The sequence below is a fragment of the Haliotis rufescens genome, unplaced genomic scaffold, assembly GCF_023055435.1.
Source record: "Haliotis rufescens isolate VD_foot unplaced genomic scaffold, xgHalRufe1.0.p SCAF_7, whole genome shotgun sequence".
Classification (NCBI taxonomy): Eukaryota; Metazoa; Mollusca; class Gastropoda; order Lepetellida; family Haliotidae; genus Haliotis; species Haliotis rufescens.
In genome coordinates, this window is record NW_025964361.1 from 15495632 (window position 1) to 15517190 (window position 21559).

Below are 21559 nucleotides of genomic sequence, written 5' to 3' on the forward strand. Positions count from 1 at the left end.
AGATTCTGCATTAATATTCATTCGTCACCACCGACACCAGTGCGAACTGTGTACTTCTAAATACTTTATCAGTGGTGAATGTTATCATTAATCCTCCTGCCAACCCGATATAGTTTTGTGATGGCATACAGTTCTCGTTGCCGCTATTAGTATTGATTCGCACATTTCGTGAAGCCCCGCTCTCTAATTTATTGAATACACATCCCATCTCTGTGCCAGGCAGCTTGTGTCCGTGCTCGGTTGTAGCGCTGCCTTCAACCCAGGCTCATTCAGCCAGAGGAATTTCATTGAACTCTTATCAAAAGCCTCTGCCTTCCACCCAGGGCAGTTGTCGCCGACTGGTCCTCGTGTCGGTTGTGTATAGGACTATAAGTATGGATATCCCGTCACTCTCCGGGCAACACACGGTAAGCCTTGTCTATTTCAACCTCAAGCTTGTCTATTTCAACCTCAAGCTTGTCTATTTCAACCTCAAGCTGTTATTTCACTTATCGTTGGTTCCGAACGGACCAGCGTTACTCCATGGACAGTTTGCTCATTGAAATATGATCATCCGTAGCCGAGGGCACATTTCATTATGAGTGTACAGTTGCAGATTTCATGTTTTGGGGTTGGGTTAGATGTCGATTCACTATGTCGTATAGCATATCTGTATGTTTTTGCCATGTAGGTATGCATGAAATACTATACTGAATGTCAACGGTCCTGCAAAACGCATGCTATCGGTGTCCATGGACTATATGAATGTGACATCTGTTGCGTATTTCAACGCTGTAGACAAAATGAAGGGAAAATGTGTCTATCTGATATGCATAATGTATGGCAACATGACAGTCAGCACGACATGGAGAGACTTCTAACGTAGCGGAACCCTCTGACGTCGTTCTGCCTTCGATTAATGGACTATTGCCTCAATTAAAGATGCAATAATCACACAGAACGCCGTATCCCGTGAAATTAAACCCAACTGTGGGAGAAATTAAATTCCTGGATCGTTTTTCGATAAACAGCGGGTACCAGGCTTGAAATAGACAAGCAAGTACCGCTGCTTCCATTGATCATAAATCACTGACATTTCGGTACCCAAGTCAAAGGATAATGTGCCACAGAAAAGATCAAGCGTGCCTTTACGTAAGCAACAGTGTTTGTTCCTGTCATCTCTCGGGGAAATAGACAAGCACTCCCATTGAGAGAGACAACTCTGTTGGTAAAATTGATCTCAAATATCGAAAGATCACGTCCTGTCCCGAATATCAATAGATGCCCAAGCATCGAGATTCCTGAATTGATTTCACCCTCAACAAGCGCCTGAAATTGACAGCCTTCTAAAACGAAATTTTACATTAATTTCGTGACCTAACGCTGACGCGAAGGGTCCAACTTGCGGGATCACTTTGTGCTGTTTACTAACTTTTAGCATTATGTTGACCGTAATGAGATTTTCTCGCTTTTGTATTTACAAATCTCACACGTTTTAACGACCAGACACATATTGTTTGCGGACTAGAGATGTAAATTTTATCTATTTACATGTCATTACATGTTATTGACAACCCTCCCAGACTGTCAGCCTCCTTCAAACTGTGTCCACGATTGATTTCCTATATGAGAGTGCCATCCAGAGCACATAGGAATATTAATACAACATAACGGTAGCCTGAAGAATGCATTAAGTATAACGACTGAGGGGGCTTCAAGTGGCCATCTCCAACTGCCAGTCATGTCTGTGGCTTCCCGTACAGCGTATATAGCACACATAGTGTATGTTCACAAGCAGGTGTTTATGTGAACGTGCATCGGATGATATGTGTATCGACATTGTGTACCAGGTATGATGGCATGAACACGCGTAGATTGTCCATGCAATGCACGTCTCGTGTTGCTTGGGCAGCTGATATACGCTGTTTCAACCTGTTACTGAAACATAGACGTGTCCATTTCATGCCTAGATCTCGACATGCGACAGCAACGTATATTTCGTGTAGGTGACCCGAGAGGAAATAATTTTAAAAAATCATGTGGTCATATTTGAAGAAAAAAACAAATACTAAAATCACTTTGTTTTTTTACGCATCATTCAATGGCATCGTCCGATTTAACCGAGTGTGGAATAGATACTCACGTACTGGCACAGTCTACACGAGACCCTCATATTATTAAGAGCATTATAATATGATAAAGTCTACATGTTACATATACGCACGTATTACTGATAGCATAAGAACATGTCCAAGTCTACATATGACATAAACCCACGTATGACTGATAGCATAATAACATGTTCTAGTCTCACTGTCATTGCTGTGTTGAGGTGAACATCGTCATGCTGATAGTACAGTACTTCGTGATAACCTCACTGTCATCGCTGTGTTGAGGTGAACATCGTCATGCTGATAGTACAGTACTTCGTGATAACCTCACTGTCATCGCTGTGTTGAGGATGAACAGTACTTTGTGGTAACCTCACTGTCATCGTTGTGTTGAGGTGAACAGTACTTTGTGATAACCTCACTGTCATCGTTGTGTTGAGCAGAACAGTACTTCGTGATAACCTCACTGTCATCGTTGTGTTGAGGTGAACAGTACTTCGTGGTAACCTCACTGTCATCGTTGTGTTGAGGTGAACAGTACTTCGTGGTTATCTCACTGTCATCGTTGTGTTGAGGTGAACAGTACTTCGTGGTAACCTCACTGTCTTCGTTGTGTTGAGGTGAACAGTACTCCGTGGTAATCTCACTGTCATCGTTGTGTTGAGGTGAACAGTACTTCGTGGTAACCTCACTGTCATCGTTGTGTTGAGGTGAACAGTACTTCGTGGTAACCTCACTGTCATCGTTGTGTTGAGGTGAACAGTACTTCGTGATAACCTCACTGTCATCGTTGTGTTGAGGTGAACAGTACTCCGTGGTAACCTCACTCTCATCGTTGTGTTGAGGTGAACAGTACTTCGTGGTAATCTCACTGTCATCGTTGTGTTGAGGTGAACAGTACTTCGTGGTAACCTCACTGTCATCGTTGTGTTGAGGTGAACAGTACTTCGTGGTAACCTCACTGTCATCGTTGTGTTGAGGTGAACAGTACTTCGTGGTAACCTCACTGTCATCGTTGTGTTGAGGTGAACAGTACTCCGTGGTAATCTCACTGTCATCGTTGTGTTGAGGTGAACAGTACTTCGTGGTAACCTCACTGTCATCGTTGTGTTGAGGTGAACAGTACTTTGTGGTAACCTCACTGTCATCGTTGTGTTGAGGTGAACAGTACTTCGTGGTAACCTCACTGTCATCGTTGTGTTGAGGTGAACAGTACTTCGTGATAACCTCACTGTCATCGTTGTGTTGAGATGAACAGTACTTTGTGGTAACCTCACTCTCATCGTTGTGTTGAGGTGAACAGTACTTCGTGGTAATCTCACTGTCATCGTTGTGTTGAGGTGAACAGTACTTCGTGGTAACCTCACTCTCATCGTTGTGTTGAGGTGAACAGTACTTCGTGATAACCTCACTGTCATCGTTGTGTTGAGCAGAACAGTACTTCGTGATAACCTCACTGTCATCGTTGTGTTGAGGTGAACAGTACTTCGTGGTAACCTCACTGTCATCGTTGTGTTGAGGTGAACAGTACTCCGTGGTAATCTCACTGTCATCGCTGTGTTGAGGTGAACAGTACTTCGTGGTAATCTCACTGTCATCGTTGTGTTGAGGTGAACAGTACTCCGTGGTAATCTCACTGTCATCGTTGTGTTGAGGTGAACAGTACTCCGTGGTAATCTCACTGTCATCGTTGTGTTGAGGTGAACAGTACTTCGTGGTAACCTCACTGTCATCGCTGTGTTGAGCAGAACAGTACTTCGTGATAACCTCACTGTCATCGTTGTGTTGAGGTGAACAGTACTTCGTGGTAACCTCACTGTCATCGTTGTGTTGAGGTGAACAGAAATCCGTGGTAATCTCACTGTCATCGTTGTGTTGAGGTGAACAGTACTCCGTGGTAATCTCACTGTCATCGTTGTGTTGAGGTGAACAGTACTTCGTGGTAACCTCACTGTCATTGCTGTGTTGAGGTGAACAGTACTTCGTGGTAATCTCACTGTCATCGCTGTGTTGAGGTGAACAGTACTCCGTGGTAATCTCACTGTCATCGCTGTGTTGAGGTGAACAGTACTCCGTGGTAATCTCACTGTCATCGCTGTGTTGAGGTGAACAGTACTTCGTGGTAATCTCACTGTCATCGTTGTGTTGAGGTGAACAGTACTTCGTGCGCTTTGAGATCATTACGAATTCTGCGGTAGACGTTTTGCATTGATAAAATTAAAAATAGTCACTTTAATGTAATTTTAAACTGTTTCGCTGAAATTATATTTGCTTATGAGTAAATAATTCATATTCTACGACTGTGTAAATTCTTTGTAGATATGGCAACCAGACTTTTATGGTGCATACGACGGACATTTTTTTTTATCCTAAAGTTCTTGATTGGCATACCTTTCCTCAATAGTAGGTGGTTTCATTCAGTTATCATTCCCAAAGAAAGTGTACAATGGATACAAACAAATACTTGAAAGAAATCTGAATTATCAGGCTGGTTATTCCATATTCCCATACAGAGCAAGTCCCAGTGTATTTTGTAAGACCATATTCCCATACAGAGCTAGTCCCAGTGTATTTTGTAAAACCATATTCCCATACAGAGCTAGTCCCAGTGTATTTTGTAAAACCATATTCCCATACAGAGCAAGTCCCAGCGTATTTTGTAAAACCATATTCCCAGACATTTGTGCTCTTTGGCGACACACTGACACATCAGCTATCACCTGCCCTCGCTCGTGTATCACCTGTAAGGCGTAAGTGTGACTATTGAACAATTAACTGACATAATCCGAATCAAGGGTGTGTGTACGTCGACCCTGATTGTAGCAGCGCCTGTTGCAGGTACAACACCCACTCAGTCAGCCAGTCAGACATGCCCTCAGTGGCTGCAGGGACACATCAAACATATCACGCAGTGCCTCCAACTTTTTGCATCACATAAAGTTCAGTTCGTGAAACCATGTACATAAATTATTAATGTTCAGAAAGGGAAATAATCCCTCAGTTAACATATACTCAAGTCACTCCAAGTCTGCTAGCTCAACTATCATGATGTAGATTAATCTGGCAGACATTTTTTACCCTGATTACACAGAGATACTGACCATGTTTCACACACAGCACTAATTACAATGTCTGCACGAGGAAAGAGATGTATTTAAGGTCATAAGGAAGCGTCCCGTGACTGTGTGTGGCGTGTCACTTATATCTGGAGGACTACTTGTTCAAATTTTAATTTAAGTATTCATGAACTTACCGAAAATACCTCCAGCCTTATCCATAGATTATTATATGTTTATTTAAATAAATGAATAGATAAAATGTCATGAGAAACTATATCTGATCCAACGTCCGTGTTAACTACATACACTGATAGCCACCAGTAGCTGCAGTCAACGTCAAGGCGCCAGCAGTCGCTACGCGGAGCTGAGATGGTGTGACAAGGTGGTCTTAGGTTCTAGTCTCGGTTTAACCCTGATTAGGGGCTTTGGTCTGTCAGCACCATACCTGTCTGCGGCTTACGCATCAGTTAGCGTTATCATCAGCTGCATCACCTCGGGCTCTCACCCCTCATTTAACTGACACGCCATGATATAACTGCCTTCCTGTTTAAAGCGGCGTGAATCCCAATTAACTCGCTTATTACACAAGTGTCTTTGTGACGCTAATACAACTGAATTTGCCAATGTCATTTCAATTGTTTATGAGAGAATCGTTAAGACTCGTATGGAGGTCAAATAAAAAACAGAGAGCAGCCAAACCATTTCATCTACCTGGTTACCTACACTCACTATCAGAGATGACATTTGGTGTGTTTATGTTCACAATGTAATTAGAACGCTGGGGTAGGAGTTTAAGGCACCTTTACCATTTCTCGAGATCCGTCTTTGAAACCGAACTCCCACGCCACTTCCGCGGCAAGCTCACGATCCCGGAGAGCAATGAAGTCACGTGATATAACTCTGGGGGTATTACCTGGTTGTGATCTCAGTTTCAATTAAACTCCCTTTTCTTCTTCCAATTGGATTTCTTCTCGATTTGCATCTGGTGTAACCAAATGATTTGACTTCCTTTGGAAATGTATAAACTTCTCTTTGAGACCAATCGATTTGACCAACCCTCGTGACGGTGAGAGTCATCGAATGTGCGTCACAACAGGAAATACATTCATTTTATAGCTAGAATTGCAATGTCGTACTCAGAACTCAGTCAACAAAGTCTCGCTGATTCTAAATTAGAACTTACTGAAAAACATGTGAAAAAGAATGTAAGAGACGAACAGCATGTCATATTGAAAGTGTGAATTGTTGATTTTGCTTTTTACGCCCAAAGAATCTGTTTCGGCGAATAAAAGAGACGTTATTCTCTAGCGTCGATGTAAAGTATTTAGAAAACGACGTGTACCTAAATCCATATTTTAATATTCAAATATTATTACATAGGTCAACGCGTTGCGTCCATATGCGTTATTGTATTTGTCTGCAGTGTACCCATCACATTCCGTGAAAATTACTTTAATATATGAATAACTATATGAATCTAACTTCGGGTCTTTGAGACGTTACATGGAAAGGGTGTTTTATTTTGGCCAGTGGTCAGTGAATGAGTTGTTGTTCTTCAACTGTATGTACACCTTGAATAAAGTTTCCTGATGCCGGGGCCACAGTAGATCACTGTATGATCGTGGGTTCGAATCCCGGTTCGCCTCGATTATGTTTCCACGTTTGTTAGCACCATACCCATGTCGTGAGTTTCACCGAAGTGGTTATCGTTTGAGAACTGCATCACTTCGGACTTTCCTCCCACCTTTAATATAACCGGAGTGCTGTTCAAAGTGGCGTTAAACCAAACTCACTCACTCTCCTGATGCTGACGGCAGACCTGCTTAAGTCCCACCAACCGAACAATTTGCCACCTGGGTTCAGCTGAACCAGTATGTCGACAAAAGGGGTCACTTCATAGATACAATGTTGATGAAATTAAGTTTCAGGTTTGGTAGCAGTGTGTTTTGGGGGAACACTACTGTACTTTGTCAGTGAATGTTGTTGACATAACAAATTATATGCATATTGGTGTTGCCAATTACTGAATGTTTGCACACTTTGTATTTTGGCAATATTACATTAATGCATTTCTAATTTTTGTCTTCTATTTCCTATATCTCTTTGCATGCTGTATCGAATTTCTTTTTCACAGTTGTACGTGTCCTGACACTGCTGCGAGTTATATTTCATCGTTATAACTACTAGTCATAAAGTACAATGCGTGGTCCACCACGACTCTTTACAGTGTTACAAAGCAACTGACACTGCTGCGAGTTATATTTCAACGTTATAACTACTAGTCATAAAGTACAATGCGTGGTCCACCACGACTCTTTACAGTGTTACAAAGCAACTGACACTGCTGCGAGTTATATTTCATCGTTATAACTACTAGTCATAAAGTACAATGCGTGGTCCACCACGACTCTTTACAGTGTTACAAAGCAACTGACACTGCTGCGAGTTATATTTCATCGTTATAACTACTAGTCATAAAGTACAATGCGTGGTCCACCACGACTCTTTACAGTGTTACAAAGCAACTGACACTGCTGCGAGTTATATTTCATCGTTATAACTACTAGTCATAAAGTACAATGCGTGGTCCACCACGTCTCTTTACAGTGTTACAAAGCAACTGACACTGCTGCGAGTTATATTTCATCGTTATAACTCCTAGTCATAAAGCACAATGTGTGGTCCACCACGACTCTTTACAGTGTTACAAAGCAACTGACACTGCTGTGAGTTATATTTCATCGTTATAACTACTTGTCATAAAGTACAATGCGTGGTCCACCACGACTCTTTACAGTGTTACAAAGCAACTGACACTGCTGCGAGTTATCAATCGAGTCTCGGAAATACTAACTTGAGGTAAAACTCGTTGTTCATTGCACTAACTCTGCAAACACTGTTACACTCTACTGACAATGATGCGACTTTTCCTGCGAGGCGTCGCTAAAACTACTGGAAGTGAAGCTGTTTGTATCATATTGCGTCAACTCTCCTCACACTGTTGAACATGTACTACACTGCTGCGAGTCGTCGTGTGTGGTGTCGCTGAGAGGTCGTGTGATGTAGATGTGACAGGGAAGGTCAGATGGAAGTGAAGACAATCTTTGTAAGGGGGATCGATATCTGTGTGACCCAAGGCCTCCGAGCTGCCCGTGCCGTGCACGACGCTGCTCCCTGTGATGGCGCTGCTACCATTTGACAAGCTTGGTCGGCGCACTGCTCGTGGCTAAACGCCAGTTGTTTTTAGCTAAATAGGTAAACGTCAAGAGTCTGTAATAACTAAATAAAAAACAACCCTATTACCATAAACAGAGATCGCTTATGTGAAGTCGTCTTTTTAAGCATATCCAACAAAGGGAGAGATAAGTATTTTATGATAAATAACGAATATTCATGGCTGCAGTGTCTCAGACGGTTGGGCTGGAATCATGAAGTACTACCTACATATGTCTCTATCAGTCCTGCTTCAACACCCTAGATCTGTCAACACCCTAGATCTGTCAACACCCTAGATCTGTCAACACCCTACCCGAGCTCGGGGAGTTTCACCACAGCAGTACAACATCACATTTTAACTCATACGACGCTTCGACCTCGCCCAATAATGCGAGTTACGTGGGTATTGAACAACACGGTCGTTAGCCCACGGAAGTGGTGCGGATGCAGACTCTGATGATGAAAATCAATCTAAATCTATCTTGCATCATATCGTGGAATCGTTCACATCCGTTCCCTCTCACAGATCGATAACCTGATTGTATTCGTGCACTCTAGTGCCGTGGACAGACCTTGTGGTGTTAGGGTAGTTGTCGTTGTTGTTGTTGTTGTTATTATTGTTGTTATTTTCTTCGTAATGTTGCGAGGGCGATATTCCTATACCTGTATTCAATTTATCTCCCCAGCGAATATCATCTGATGTTTTCAAACAGTGGAATACGTTATTCTTTAGAATCTCGTCACTTTGTAATTTGCAGAATTGAGAGAAACACGTCATTATACTCAGTATTGATTTCCCCTGAACATTGCATTAAGGTTTTGTATGCCAGCTACTGAAGTAGCTGTTGTAATGTGTATTTCACCTGCCCGTCACACGGAATGTCAACAGTGACGGACGTATGATTGGCAATGTAGCACATGTATTTGTCAGACTCCTCAATGTAATTTACACCAATCAGTTTCCACGGTTTGTTCTACAGGAATCTGGCGTGATAATGCCAGCCTAAGGCTGATTAAAGTCCACAGAACAAGACGAATGTTGCAATTTGTGTTTCTTGACCTCATAACTTGTGCGGGTGAACAAACCCTCAAGTCTGCTTGGAGCGTGTCCTGAAAACTACGACTCTGCTGTGTGGGCGTGTCACACACTGTATGCCTCTCCTGTAACGGGGCCCTTGAAACATCGCCACGCGTCATCATTGTAGTGCTATTGATCTTTAGGAACTTATCAGAATCACCGTTGAATTATTTAACTATGTTTAATGACAATCTATTCATGGCAGCTTTGTAGATAGTGATAGGCGTTATAAATTTCAATTCGTTGTTGTGCTGGCCAAGTTTACACCTTCTCCTTTGTGTGTATGGGGGGTGGGGTCACGGTTAGCAGTTATATCTGATCATATGGCGAACGGAATTTCTGAACGGAACTGTTCAGCTATATCTTCCCTCCAGCAACCCCTGGGCGCTTTGGCATTTCACAACTGATGACATGTTGGAGTACATGAACAATTCTCTCTGATTTGAAAATTAATGCGTTGAAAGCTATATAACAAATACTGTATGGTGATGAATAGAGCAGCGTGCGAGAGTTGCTAAAACTTTGGTACATGATGTGTCAGACAACTTCAAACTTCTTTCGTAAGGCAAGAGTTGAGATTCGCACTGACCTTAAAACTGAGTTAAACATGAACCCATTGGTGCCTCCATGTCCACCCTCCGAAGTGAATAACCCTGGTGAACTACACAGTGTCATGCTGGAAGTGTTCATCCACCCTCCGAAGTGAATAACCCTGGTGAACTACACAGTGTCATGCTGGAAGTGTTCATCCACCCTCCGAAGTGAATAACCCTGGTGAACTACACAGTGTCATGCTGGAAGTGTTCATCCACCCTCCGAAGTGAATAACCCTGGTGAACTACACAGTGTCATGCTGGAAGTGTTCATCCACCCTCCGAAGTGAATAACCCTGGTGAACTACACAGTGTCATGCTGGAAGTGTTCATTCATTTGGGTAGGACATGACAGGGTTTTAGCATCCATACTTGCTGACGTCAGAATAAAGCAGATGTTCCTGCCGAGTCGGGTTATGTATGGGTTATATCTCCACGGCGGCACCACCCACAGACCATATGTATATAGATATGACATGGGAAAAACATAGTACTTCGCAACTCGACATGCATCTTCCCAGATTCCAGGATCGGCGGAGCGTTTGTTTGATCCGTTAGCCACTATATATATATATAAAAAAGTTTTGAGCCTCACACAGAAAAAGTAAAAGAATTGGATTGTTACTAATTTATTTTTCAACATAGTCCCCTCCCAACTCCACACACTTGTTCCACCTAGTTTGCCAGTCACTGATGCCAGATCGGTAGAAGTCAACATTCTGGTCCCCATAACCAACCCTCCACAGCAGCAGTTAGCTCATCGTCATCTTCAAATCTCCGGCCCCGGAGGTGTTTTTTCAGCCTGGGAAAGAGGTGGAAGTCACTGGGGGCTAGGTCTGGAGAATAGGGTGGGTGAGGGAGGAGTTCGTAGCCACATTCTTGCACAGCTGTCATTGCAACACGGCTCCTGTGTACTGGTGCGTTGTCCTGGTGAAGCAGAATCCCACGACGGATTTTTCCACGGCGTTTCACCTTGATGGATTGGCGCACCTGCTTCAATAACTTGGCGTTATACTCCCCATTCATTGTGGTGCCATGGGGCAGGTAGTCGATGTGAATCACTCCTTTGCTGTCCCAGAAGATGGTCATCATAACCTTCTTGGTGGATCTGGTGGCTTTAAACTTCTTTGTCTTTGGAGAAGTGGCGTGTTTCCATTTCATCGACTCCTGTTTGCTCTCCGGATCATAATGATAAACCCAGGTTTCATCACTGGTTACAATCCTAAAATGAAAATCATCTGGGTTGGCGTTGTACCGAGTTAGCAAGGCTCCACTGATGGTGACCCTTGATAGCTTCATGTCATCTGTAAGCATTCTCGGGACCCATCTGGCACACACTTTGGACATGTGGAGTTTGCCATGAATTATATTATGAATGGATCCATATGATAGGCCTGTTGTTTCTTCTAGCTCATGGAGAGTAATACGGCGGTTTTCCATCACTAGTGTGTGTACAGTGTCAATGTTTTCAGGGCTGGTACTGGTTGATGGCCGTCCGGACCGAGCATCATCTTCCAAGCTCTGTCTGCCTCGCTGAAATTCCTTCACCCACCGTTTGATAGTTGCAGACGATGGGGAAGACTCTCCATAAACTGCAGTCAATCGCTCTTCCACCTGTTTGGCAGATTGAGCCTCTAGGACAAGGAACTTTATCACCGCTCTGTACTCAGATTTGTCCATTTTGCCAATTCACTAGGGCTAGGTCTCTTCCACGAAGTGTTGTGACAAAATAATTGCAGCCAGCAATATGTTTCTACATTGCATCAGTAGCTAAGACATTCATGTACATCAGGTGTAGCGCATTGTACCATTCGACCAGGAATACTATGTGAGGCTCAAAACTTTTTGATATCCCCTCGTATATTGTTGTTGTTATCATGCGCGGAATAAACAAGGAGTCAGATTACTGTGCAATGTTTCTGACAACCTTCAAGTCTGCGATAGTTCCACACATTGTCTGTATACATACACTGTATTCACGCATAGGTGTGACTCACTAAAGCCATCGTTTCCTAGTTATAATGCTTATCCTAACGTGGTATCCTCACTCCTTATCGTCACGGTTTGTCATCAGAGGAAATTGCTGCGTCATGGCGAAATGTTGAACCAGTTGAGAAACTTTTAGGAATCATCTTTGACGACCTTACAAAACTCTACCACAGACGACATCAATCGTATCGGTTTATTTGATAGTGCTAATTCAAAGGAGTTTCTAGTGCTCCAGAAAGCAAATACCAACAGTGACGTAATTTCATAGATTATTCATACTTTATGTCAACTAAATTGTTCAGTAAATGCAGCCTTATATTCACGTGATCATATGTAAACCTTAAGATGCTAATAATAATGTATGAAGTAGTTTGTTTGTTTGTTGTTTAACGCCACACTCAGCAATATTAGAGCTATATGACAGCGGTCTGTTAATAATCGAGGACCAGAAAAACAAGTGACTGACATCATGAACGTCGATCTACGCAATTGGGATACGATGACACGCATCAACCAAGTCAGCGAGTCTGACCACCCGATCCCGTTAGTCGCCTATTGCGACAAGCATGGTTGCTGAAGACCTATTCTAACCCCGCTCTTGACGCGTCATGTAGGAAATAGACCACAGATTAAGGACAGTTTACCATCGTGACATCATACATTGTTTATTTATGTTTATTAAGTTTGAAATGAACCTTTACCATATTTCGTTTTTACATTCAAGGCACCAAGGTCTCCATGTGAAACACGCACTTTGTCGAAGAACGCCAGACACAAGGTCACGGCAACTAGGAATACTGACCAGGGTAGACTGGTTTAATGGAGTCATAAGCACGCAGCAGTAGTTTTTTTTTGCGAACGAACGCAAGCACGGGATTGTTCATGTGAGACTGTCAAGTTGAACTATTATCAGATAAGTGTTTGTATGTATGGATGGTTGGTTGGATGGATCATTAAAGTCAAATCTGCATGAACAGATCTGGACATAAAGAAGAAGGTTGCAGATGCTGCGTGTAATTGTTCCTCTGTTTAAAACCTGCATCCTCCACGCTACCAGTGCACTTCCTCTGATACTTCAACAAAATCAATTATTCAGAGAAAATAGCGATTTACTAGATTTAATTGGGGTTTATACGAAATCGGAGACGCTTGAGGGAAATGGGTCAGACTCTGAATATATGTGCGTAATAAATTATCAACATGATGTGAAGGATGCGCTTGTGTTTCATCTTGATGTGGTTCAGGGCGTGCATCTTCTTTATCTTCCTCAACAACACCAGCAGCATCCTAGCTGGTGCGTCTAAATATTCATTCGCTACAGGCGGTGTATCAGTTTCAATTTGGCGCAATCACTGTCGACATCGCTCATACAATGCCAGGATGTACACTCACATGCTACAATTTGTCATTTTAACTCAAAGACTTTGAAAATACAGTCCCGGTTCCAAACATGAAACTGCTTTATGGTACGACACAAAGCCGTCGTTAACTCTATTTTATCATAAAAACATTTTTCATTTTCATTTGCCAGCCTGTACCGTGTATGTGTTACACCACATGCTGAGATTTTATCCCCAAAAATAAATCATCCCCGAAGAATCTTTAAAAAAATATTTGCATGTAGTTTCATATTGCTGGGAAAAAAGAAATTGTCTGGCACCAAAATTACCTTGTTGCAATGTGCTTTTTAGAAAAAATATTTTGCCTTTTAGTTTTAATAAAAAAAAAACATCTGGCTTTGCAGCTGTAGTTGAGAAAATATATGCCTCAATACAAAATGTCAGCCCACACCACCCCCACCCGTCTCCCCCTCCCCCCCCCCCACACCCCCCCCCAAACACACAAACACCACCACCACCCTCCCCCCCCCACACACACAACCACCACCCTTCCCCCCCCCCACAAACACACAAACACCACCACCACCCTCCCCCCACACACACACCACCACCACCGTCCCCCCCCACACACACATACACCACCACCGTCCCCCACACACACACACACACAACCACCACCCTTCCCCCCCCCCCCCCCCCCCCCCCCCACAAACACACAAACACCACCACCACCCTCTCCCCCTTCCCCCTTCCCCCTCCCAACACACCCCCACATGGAACCCGCTATGGCTTTACTTTCACTGTTTCCAATCTTCGTGCATGTAAAGTCATGGCTATCTTGTGGGCATTGTTTCATATGTGAGCTGTAATTATACTTCAATCAACAATTAATGGAAACCTATTAAAATTCTTTTCAATCTGTTTGTATTAAAGGGCCTTGGATACAGATTGTTTCTTCACAAAAGATGTCTCATTAAGACAATTTCAATGCAATTTCCTGTAACGCTGAATGGATTGCATGATCTTATCATTTCGCATGTTTGGTCTCCCTTGGAGATCCAACAACTACAAATGGTACATGTTACAGAACCGCTAATCCATAGACCAGTCGGACGAGCAGCATATTTCAGGAATACAATTAAAGGTAATTGTCAACTTCAGATGAGTACAATGTGAATGTTCTTGCCAGAAAGCCTTCTTGAGAGCTGTGCAACTCCGGAGCAGAACATCAAAGAGCGCTTATCACAACCAACCCAACTTGAAGCTGTCTAGCACGAATGCTAGGGCAAAAATCAATTGAAAGTTTTCAAGGGATTCTTTGGGGCTGGGGTATTTTGACATTTGACGTGTCCCAAGAGCTCAGGAGATTTAGCCGGTAGACTGGGGAAGGGCTAGAACTGTCCGGGTCTGATTGTGCAAACCTGACTGGCGCGGCGCCACGCTGGCCCATCTCATATGTACAGCGGAAATGAAACCTGGAGGATATCGTCAAGATTGCTTCACTTTTGTGCGTGGAAATATATGTACCTAGTGGAAGTTCATTTGAAATAGATAGTGTTTCATCGTAAGAGGTAGTCAATAATTCCTCTGATGTGGTTGGTTATAGATTTAGTTTGGTACAATGGTTTGGTTGCATTCAGATCTCGTTATAGTAACATTCTCAAACGTTACGATATACCGATATCGTGTCGGTATCTTTATACCCACTGTGTCAGGGGTGCAGATATTTGTTTGGACAAACATTGACGAGGTATAACGACTCATCAGATGTCAGGGCACAGGGCATTGAAATCACTGGATTTATACAACGGTCAGCTTCTCGAGTCCAGATGAGAAAGACTAAACTGTCGGGATAAATATTACATGTCAACACAATGTGTAGATGATATTACATGCAATGTACTATATTTCTCTCCAAGCATCTGCTAAAAAGCTGCAAATATTATGGGGAACACATCCATGTTCAGAAAATGTCAATTAACAATGAATACTTATCTAAACTGACGTCAAAAAGAAACTTTACCAACTGAAAATATAAATTTCAGACGAAGTATAAAATGTTTTTCGATGAAGTCTATCTAAAATACATAACCTAAATACAACAATAGTGTATGCAGAAAACGTTAATCGTCTGTTACATGTTTGCGAGATAACACCGAAAAAGTGAAAAACACGTGCACCACGGACAACTGCAAATGCACGTGCGGCTAAGGGTATAAAACGATTGCAACGGCAAGTCAGACATCCACAGTGATAAAAAAAACACAAAAGAAATGCCACGACTCACAGTCGAACAACGTGAACGAGCCTTGGGTGTGGCACAGATGGGAGCCACCCTGTCCCATATTGCACGAACCTTAGGTTGCTCCCGTGTTGCCGTTACCAACTTGATGCAACGTTACAGACAGACAGGGCGGACCGCTGACAGGCCAAGAACAGGCAGACCCAGGGTGACCACGCCCCATGATGACCGGTACTTGCGTACCTTGCACCTCCGAAATCGCTTCCTGACAGTGACGTCATCGGCGACAAATGCCTTAGGTCACAGGGTTAGTCGACAGACAGTGGCCAGGAGACTCAGGGCTCATGGAATCAGGGCTTTTAGACCATACAGAGGACAGCTATTGGCAGCGCAACATCGTCGTCTGCGATTGAGATGGGCCCGGACAGTACGACGTTGGCAACGACGTGACTGGCAGAGGGTTGTCTTCACTGACGAAAGTCGATTCTGTACGTTTAGGGCTGATGGAAGACAACGTGTTTACCGCCGAAGGGGTGAGCAAACGGCGGCGTGTTGCGTGCAGGAGGTCGTACCATATGGTGGAGGGAGTGTCATGGTGTGGGGTGGGATCTGTGGACAGGAGAGGACACCGCTGGTCATCGTTGACGGAAACTTGACAGCTCAGCGTAACATGGATAACATTCTTCGTCCAGTTGTCCTACCATTTCTCCAACAGCAGCCACGTGGTGTCATTTATCAGCATGACAACGCTAGAGCCCATACAGCCAGAATTGTCACTAACTTCCTCGCAGCCAACAACGTCAACGCCCTGCCGTGGAACACCCATAGAACACCTCTGGGACTTGATGGATCGTCGTGTTCGACAACGACCACACTCTCCAGCCAACCGGCAAGAACTGATCTTGGCCCTCCAAGAAGAATGGCGTCAAATCCCACGTGACCTCATCAGACGACTGACTTTTTCTGTGCGTCGAAGAGTTTTTGCATTTATTGAGGCATTTGGTGGTCACACACGCTACTAATGACTTGTTATTGAACGTGAGCGATTGTTTATGTACTCTGCCTATTGTCCATGATTCTGAAAGCTCGAGTTTTGTACTACACCCAAGTTTGGGGGGCTCTGACGTCATTCTCGGTCGCAGTATGATTTTCATTTTCAGTGTTGATTATGTTGATATATTGATCTTCTCAATACACTTTACTTCATGCATGTATGTTTTGTTGTTTTTGAGCAAGGGTGATTTCAAACTCTGGTAAAGTTTCTTTTGGACGTCAGTTTATTAACTCAATATTCCAACACAGTAAAATCATTACCAGACCACTCACCCCTCTGGGGTGGGAGGGGTGGTGGGGTGCGGGGGTGAGGGAGTAGTGTAGCCTAGTGATTTAAAGCATTCGCTCGTCATGCCGAAGGCCCGGGTTCGATTCCTCACAAGGGTGCACTATGTGAAGCTCATTTCTAGTGTCTCCTGCGGTGATATTGCTGGAAGATTGCTAAAAGCGGCGTAAAACCATACTCACTCACTTACACCTCGCGGAGTGCAAGCAGGCTTTAATCATCAATCTGAAATACCAGTGCTCGTCACAGACCTGTCACGTCTGAAATACCAGTGTTCGTCACAGACCTGTCACGTCTGAAATACCAGTGCTCGTCACAGACCTGTCACGTCTGAAATATAAGTGCTCGTCACAGACCTGTCACGACTGAAATACCAGTGCTCGTCACAGACCTGTCACGTCTGAAATACCAGTGCTCCTGTCACGTCTGAAAAACCAGTGCTCGTCACAGACCTGTCACGTCTGAAATACCAGTGCTCGTCACAGACCTGTCACGTCTGAAATACCAGTGCTCGTCACAGACCTGTCACGTCTGAAATACCAGTGCTCGTCACAGGCCTGTCACGTCAATTTCGGAGACATGTGTGGCAGCATAACGATACGTTCATTTCAATGACCAACAAGATCTTTGTACTCAATACAACGTTTTGTCTCTTTTGTTTCTGAAACAGTTTGGTTGATGAAGACAATTTCAGCTTTTTCTAAAGCCCCGTTAGCGATACAGGATCAGTGTAAAGATCTACCATCTTTATCACTGGAACTGTTTGCATGTTTGTGTAATCTGTGTATGATCTATACCTCTATGTTCTATAATGAACACCTCTGACCCTATGGGACTCTAACCGAGACGGCGTGAGAGACGTAATGAGGCAGCAATGTCTCCACTATCGATGTATTTACACTACTGAATTTGTCAGATGGATTGCTCAGGGCAATGAGCAAGTAAATATACTTGCAGCGGAAATTTCCACCCGATTTTCGTTTTGTCAACAAATGTTATATTTTAGGTATAAAGCGTGTTAGTTTTAGATTATCCCATTGTTCTCAAATCAATAGGTAATTATAGGAATCTGTTTATACCATATGTGGAATCTTTTAGATGTTTCCTACACCCTTTAATCGTCGTCGTTATTTTGTTACCTAGACTATTGAGGCATGTATATAGTTTCCCGCTTCAAAGTTTGTGAAGGGTTCTTTCTGAGGGATACTTTGAGATTACAGGTAACTGTAAAAAGGCATCGTGTAACATAGGCATGGAGAAGCTACATACAGATTACATGTAACTGGAAAAAGGCATCGTGTAACATAGGCATGGAGAAGCTACATACAGATTACAGGTAACTGTAAAAAGGCATCGTGTAACATAGGCATGGAGAAGCTACATACAGATTACAGGTAACTGTAGAAATGCATCGTGTAACATAGGCATGCAGAAGCTACATACAGATTACAGGTAACTGTAAAAAGGTATCGTGTAACATAGGCATGGAGAAGCTACATACATATTACAGGTAACTGTAAAAAGGTATCGTGTAACATAGGCATTGAGAAGCTACTTACAGATTACATGTAACTGTAAAAATGCATCGTGTAACATAGGCATGCAGAAGCTACATACAGATTACATGTAACTGTAAAAAAACATCGTGTAACATAGGCATGGAGAAGCTACTTACAGATTACATGTAACTGTAAAAAGGCATCGTGTAACATAGGCATTGAGAAGCTACATACAGATTTCACTTTTTTGCAAGTGATTTCATATTGATTGTAATTAATACCGATCAGAATTTGTCAGCACTTTGGAGATAACCTGATTACCTACAAGTGTCAAGATAGAGTGAAATGGATTACAGTCCTTCATACAAAGCTTAAGCTTGACGCGGATTGCTTGCGTGATCGGTCCTTCACTAAATAACTCCTCTCACGGTTGACTCAAAGAGCCATATCTGCATATCAAATAATCTCCAGTACCCCTAGTAAAGTGGCGGCGCTGTGCCAGACCTACCCGGGATCCTAGCTATACATGACACACACCTGGGAGCACAGGTCTTCCAAACTAAAGTAAACCATGTACCGGAGGTTGTATAGGAAACGGCGTCCTTTTGGTATAAGGGTAAGTCACTTCTTCTTCAAGGAACGTACCCATGGTGTGTTTTATGATGCAAGTTGCCCTGTTCAGAACGTTATTAAGAATAAGGAACAGATTTGTGTTTATAATATTGGATTGTGACAATATTTACAGAACACCTACAGTTTGTATCCGGTTCTAACGGATAACAGGTTGGAGATATAATCAAGTTAACCCAAACAGTATAAATTGGATGTGTTTGTAAACATGGTTTGTTGTCGATTACAACTTCCACAGGTTAAATGAACGTACAGTGAACGATGCCTTAAAATTAGTCGCAGTTTGGTTGGTTTTAGAATTTTCACAACAATCCTACATTTGTAATCGAAACTATAATGTGAAATAACCCTTCGCTTTAATGTACACATTGCCGGGCTTCACTGCAGGGTAGGGACACTGACTTAGAGGCAGTGTATGTAAACATCCACTACTTCAGTCTACTGAAGCAGAAATAATTAGTTCAAGGACATTGGGGATTATAGCCGCTCATCATGAAATCGGTCCTTAACAATAGACAATGGAGACTAGCACCACACACGGGACAATAACGGGAAACTATGTCATGGTCGGCGTCATTCGTCAAACTCTGTCATGCGAGTCTCGTGTGCATCTAGAGGCTCTTTAGTTAGTTGAGGACTAAGCATGCAATATATTTGGATGTATTGTTCTCAGATTCCAGTGTCATGAAAGAGAACCTTGAGAGAGGCCATGTTATATGGCCATCCATATCGGGGTTGTAAGTCTTCCACTGGACATATTCTGCCTATACCCGTTGACATTAATTTCTTCTGAGGGCATTCAGGATGGTGACGCCTACGTTCATATACTAGTATACTCCGTGTACAAGTCTTTGTCAACACGCCCCTTAAAGCCCTATATAGCATATACCTCATAGTACTGAGTTGCATACTATACTTTAATAGTCATACATACACTTCAGTGTTTGCCTCTACGTTGATAATGCATGTCGTTCCCGAGACCGCCCATGATGGCTTGCCATGGCCCGTGGTTCCCGAGACCGCCCATGATGGCTTGCCATGGCCCGTGGTTCCCGAGACCGCCCATGATGGCTTGCCATGGCCCGTGGTTCCCGAGACCGCCCATGATGGCTTGCCGTGGCCCGTGGTTCCCGAGACCGCCCATGATGGCTTGCCATGGCCCGTGGTTCCCGAGACCGCCCATGATGGCTTGCCATGGCCCGTGGTTCCCGAGCCCGCCCATGATGGCTTGCCAGGGCCCGTGGTTCCCGAGACCGCCCATGATGGCTTGCCATGGCCCGTGGTTCCCGAGCCCGCCCATGATGGCTTGCCAGGGCCCGTGGTTCCCGAGACCGCCCATGATGGCTTGCCATGGCCCGTGGTTCCCGAAACCGCCCATGATGGCTTGCCATGGCCCGTGGTTCCCGAGACCGCCCATGATGGCTTGCCATGGCCCGTGGTTCCCGAGCCCGCCCATGATGGCTTGCCATGGCCCGTGGTTCCCGAGACCGCCCATGATGGCTTGCCATGGCCCGTGGTTCCCGAGCCCGCCCATGATGGCTTGCCATGGCCCGTGGTTCCCGAGACCGCCCATGATGGCTTGCCATGGCCCGTGGTTCCCGAAACCGCCCATGATGGCTTGCCATGGCCCGTGGTTCCCGAGACCGCCCATGATGGCTTGCCATGGCCCGTGGTTCCCGAGACCGCCCATGATGGCTTGCCATGGCCCGTGGTTCCCGGGCCAGCCCATGATGGCTTGCCATGGCCCGTGGTTCCCGAGACCGCCCATGATGGCTTGCCATGGCCCGTGGTTCCCGAGACCGCCCATGATGGCTTGCCATGGCCCGTGGTTCCCGAGACCGCCCATGATGGCTTGCCGTGGCCCGTGGTTCCCGAGACCGCCCATGATGGCTTGCCATGGCCCGTGGTTCCCGAGACCGCCCATGATGGCTTGCCATGGCCCGTGGTTCCCGAGACCGCCCATGATGGCTTGCCGTGGCCCGTGGTTCCCGAGACCGCCAATGATGGCTTGCCATGGCCCGTGGTTCCCGAGCCCGCCCATGATGGCTTACCATGGCCCGTGGTTCCCGAGACCGCCCATGATGGCTTACTATGGCCCGTGGTATACATAAATAGTATATCTGTCATATGTCAAATCATGACAATCTCCAGAAAACATAAGCCCTGGCGAAAACACATTATGGCATTATCCCTCTATTTAATGCCTGTTAAAGGTTTATTTACACAAGACGGCGTCTATTGTGAAGATTTGGCATTCGTCCATACACAACCCGCTTTAACCCGTATACATATACTCAAACATCCTATACATATTAAAGTCGTGTTTGATGTACTTAACCCGGGGCCTCGTGCATAGCTGTGGTACTCGCACTGACAAAGTTCGCAGACGGCATTTAAAGTTATTGTGGGTGTCGGTATACTGAGAACGTTTATAACTGAGCTTTATTACCAGCGCTTTGCCAGACGAAGTGCATGTGTCTGCTT

At 44.2% G+C, this 21559-nt stretch overlaps 3 protein-coding genes across 3 annotated transcripts; all 3 read right to left on the minus strand.

Moving 5' to 3' along the window:
• Window positions 1-2423: 2423 nt before the first annotated feature.
• Window positions 2424-4271, minus strand: LOC125376107. Its single transcript, XM_048387729.1, has one exon. The coding sequence runs from the start codon at window positions 4269-4271 to the stop codon at window positions 2424-2426; it is 1848 nt and encodes a 615-aa protein (XP_048243686.1).
• Window positions 4272-10747: 6476 nt separating this feature from the next.
• On the minus strand, window positions 10748-11716 carry LOC125376108 (histone-lysine N-methyltransferase SETMAR-like). The gene has a single exon (XM_048387730.1). The coding sequence runs from the start codon at window positions 11714-11716 to the stop codon at window positions 10748-10750; it is 969 nt and encodes a 322-aa protein (XP_048243687.1).
• An 8296-nt stretch (window positions 11717-20012) lies between these two features.
• On the minus strand, window positions 20013-21116 carry LOC125376109 (filaggrin-2-like). Its single transcript, XM_048387731.1, has one exon. It carries the CDS (start codon window positions 21114-21116, stop codon window positions 20013-20015), a length of 1104 nt encoding a protein of 367 aa, XP_048243688.1.
• Window positions 21117-21559: the final 443 nt, after the last annotated feature.

Bases quoted from the DNA above. Each gene is read 5' to 3' on its own strand.
- LOC125376107 (XM_048387729.1), bottom strand. From the start codon at position 4,271: ATGATCTCAAAGCGCACGAAGTACTGTTCACCTCAACACAACGATGAC.
- LOC125376108 (XM_048387730.1), bottom strand. From the start codon at position 11,716: ATGGACAAATCTGAGTACAGAGCGGTGATAAAGTTCCTTGTCCTAGAG.
- LOC125376109 (XM_048387731.1), bottom strand. From the start codon at position 21,116: ATGGGCGGGCTCGGGAACCACGGGCCATGGCAAGCCATCATTGGCGGT.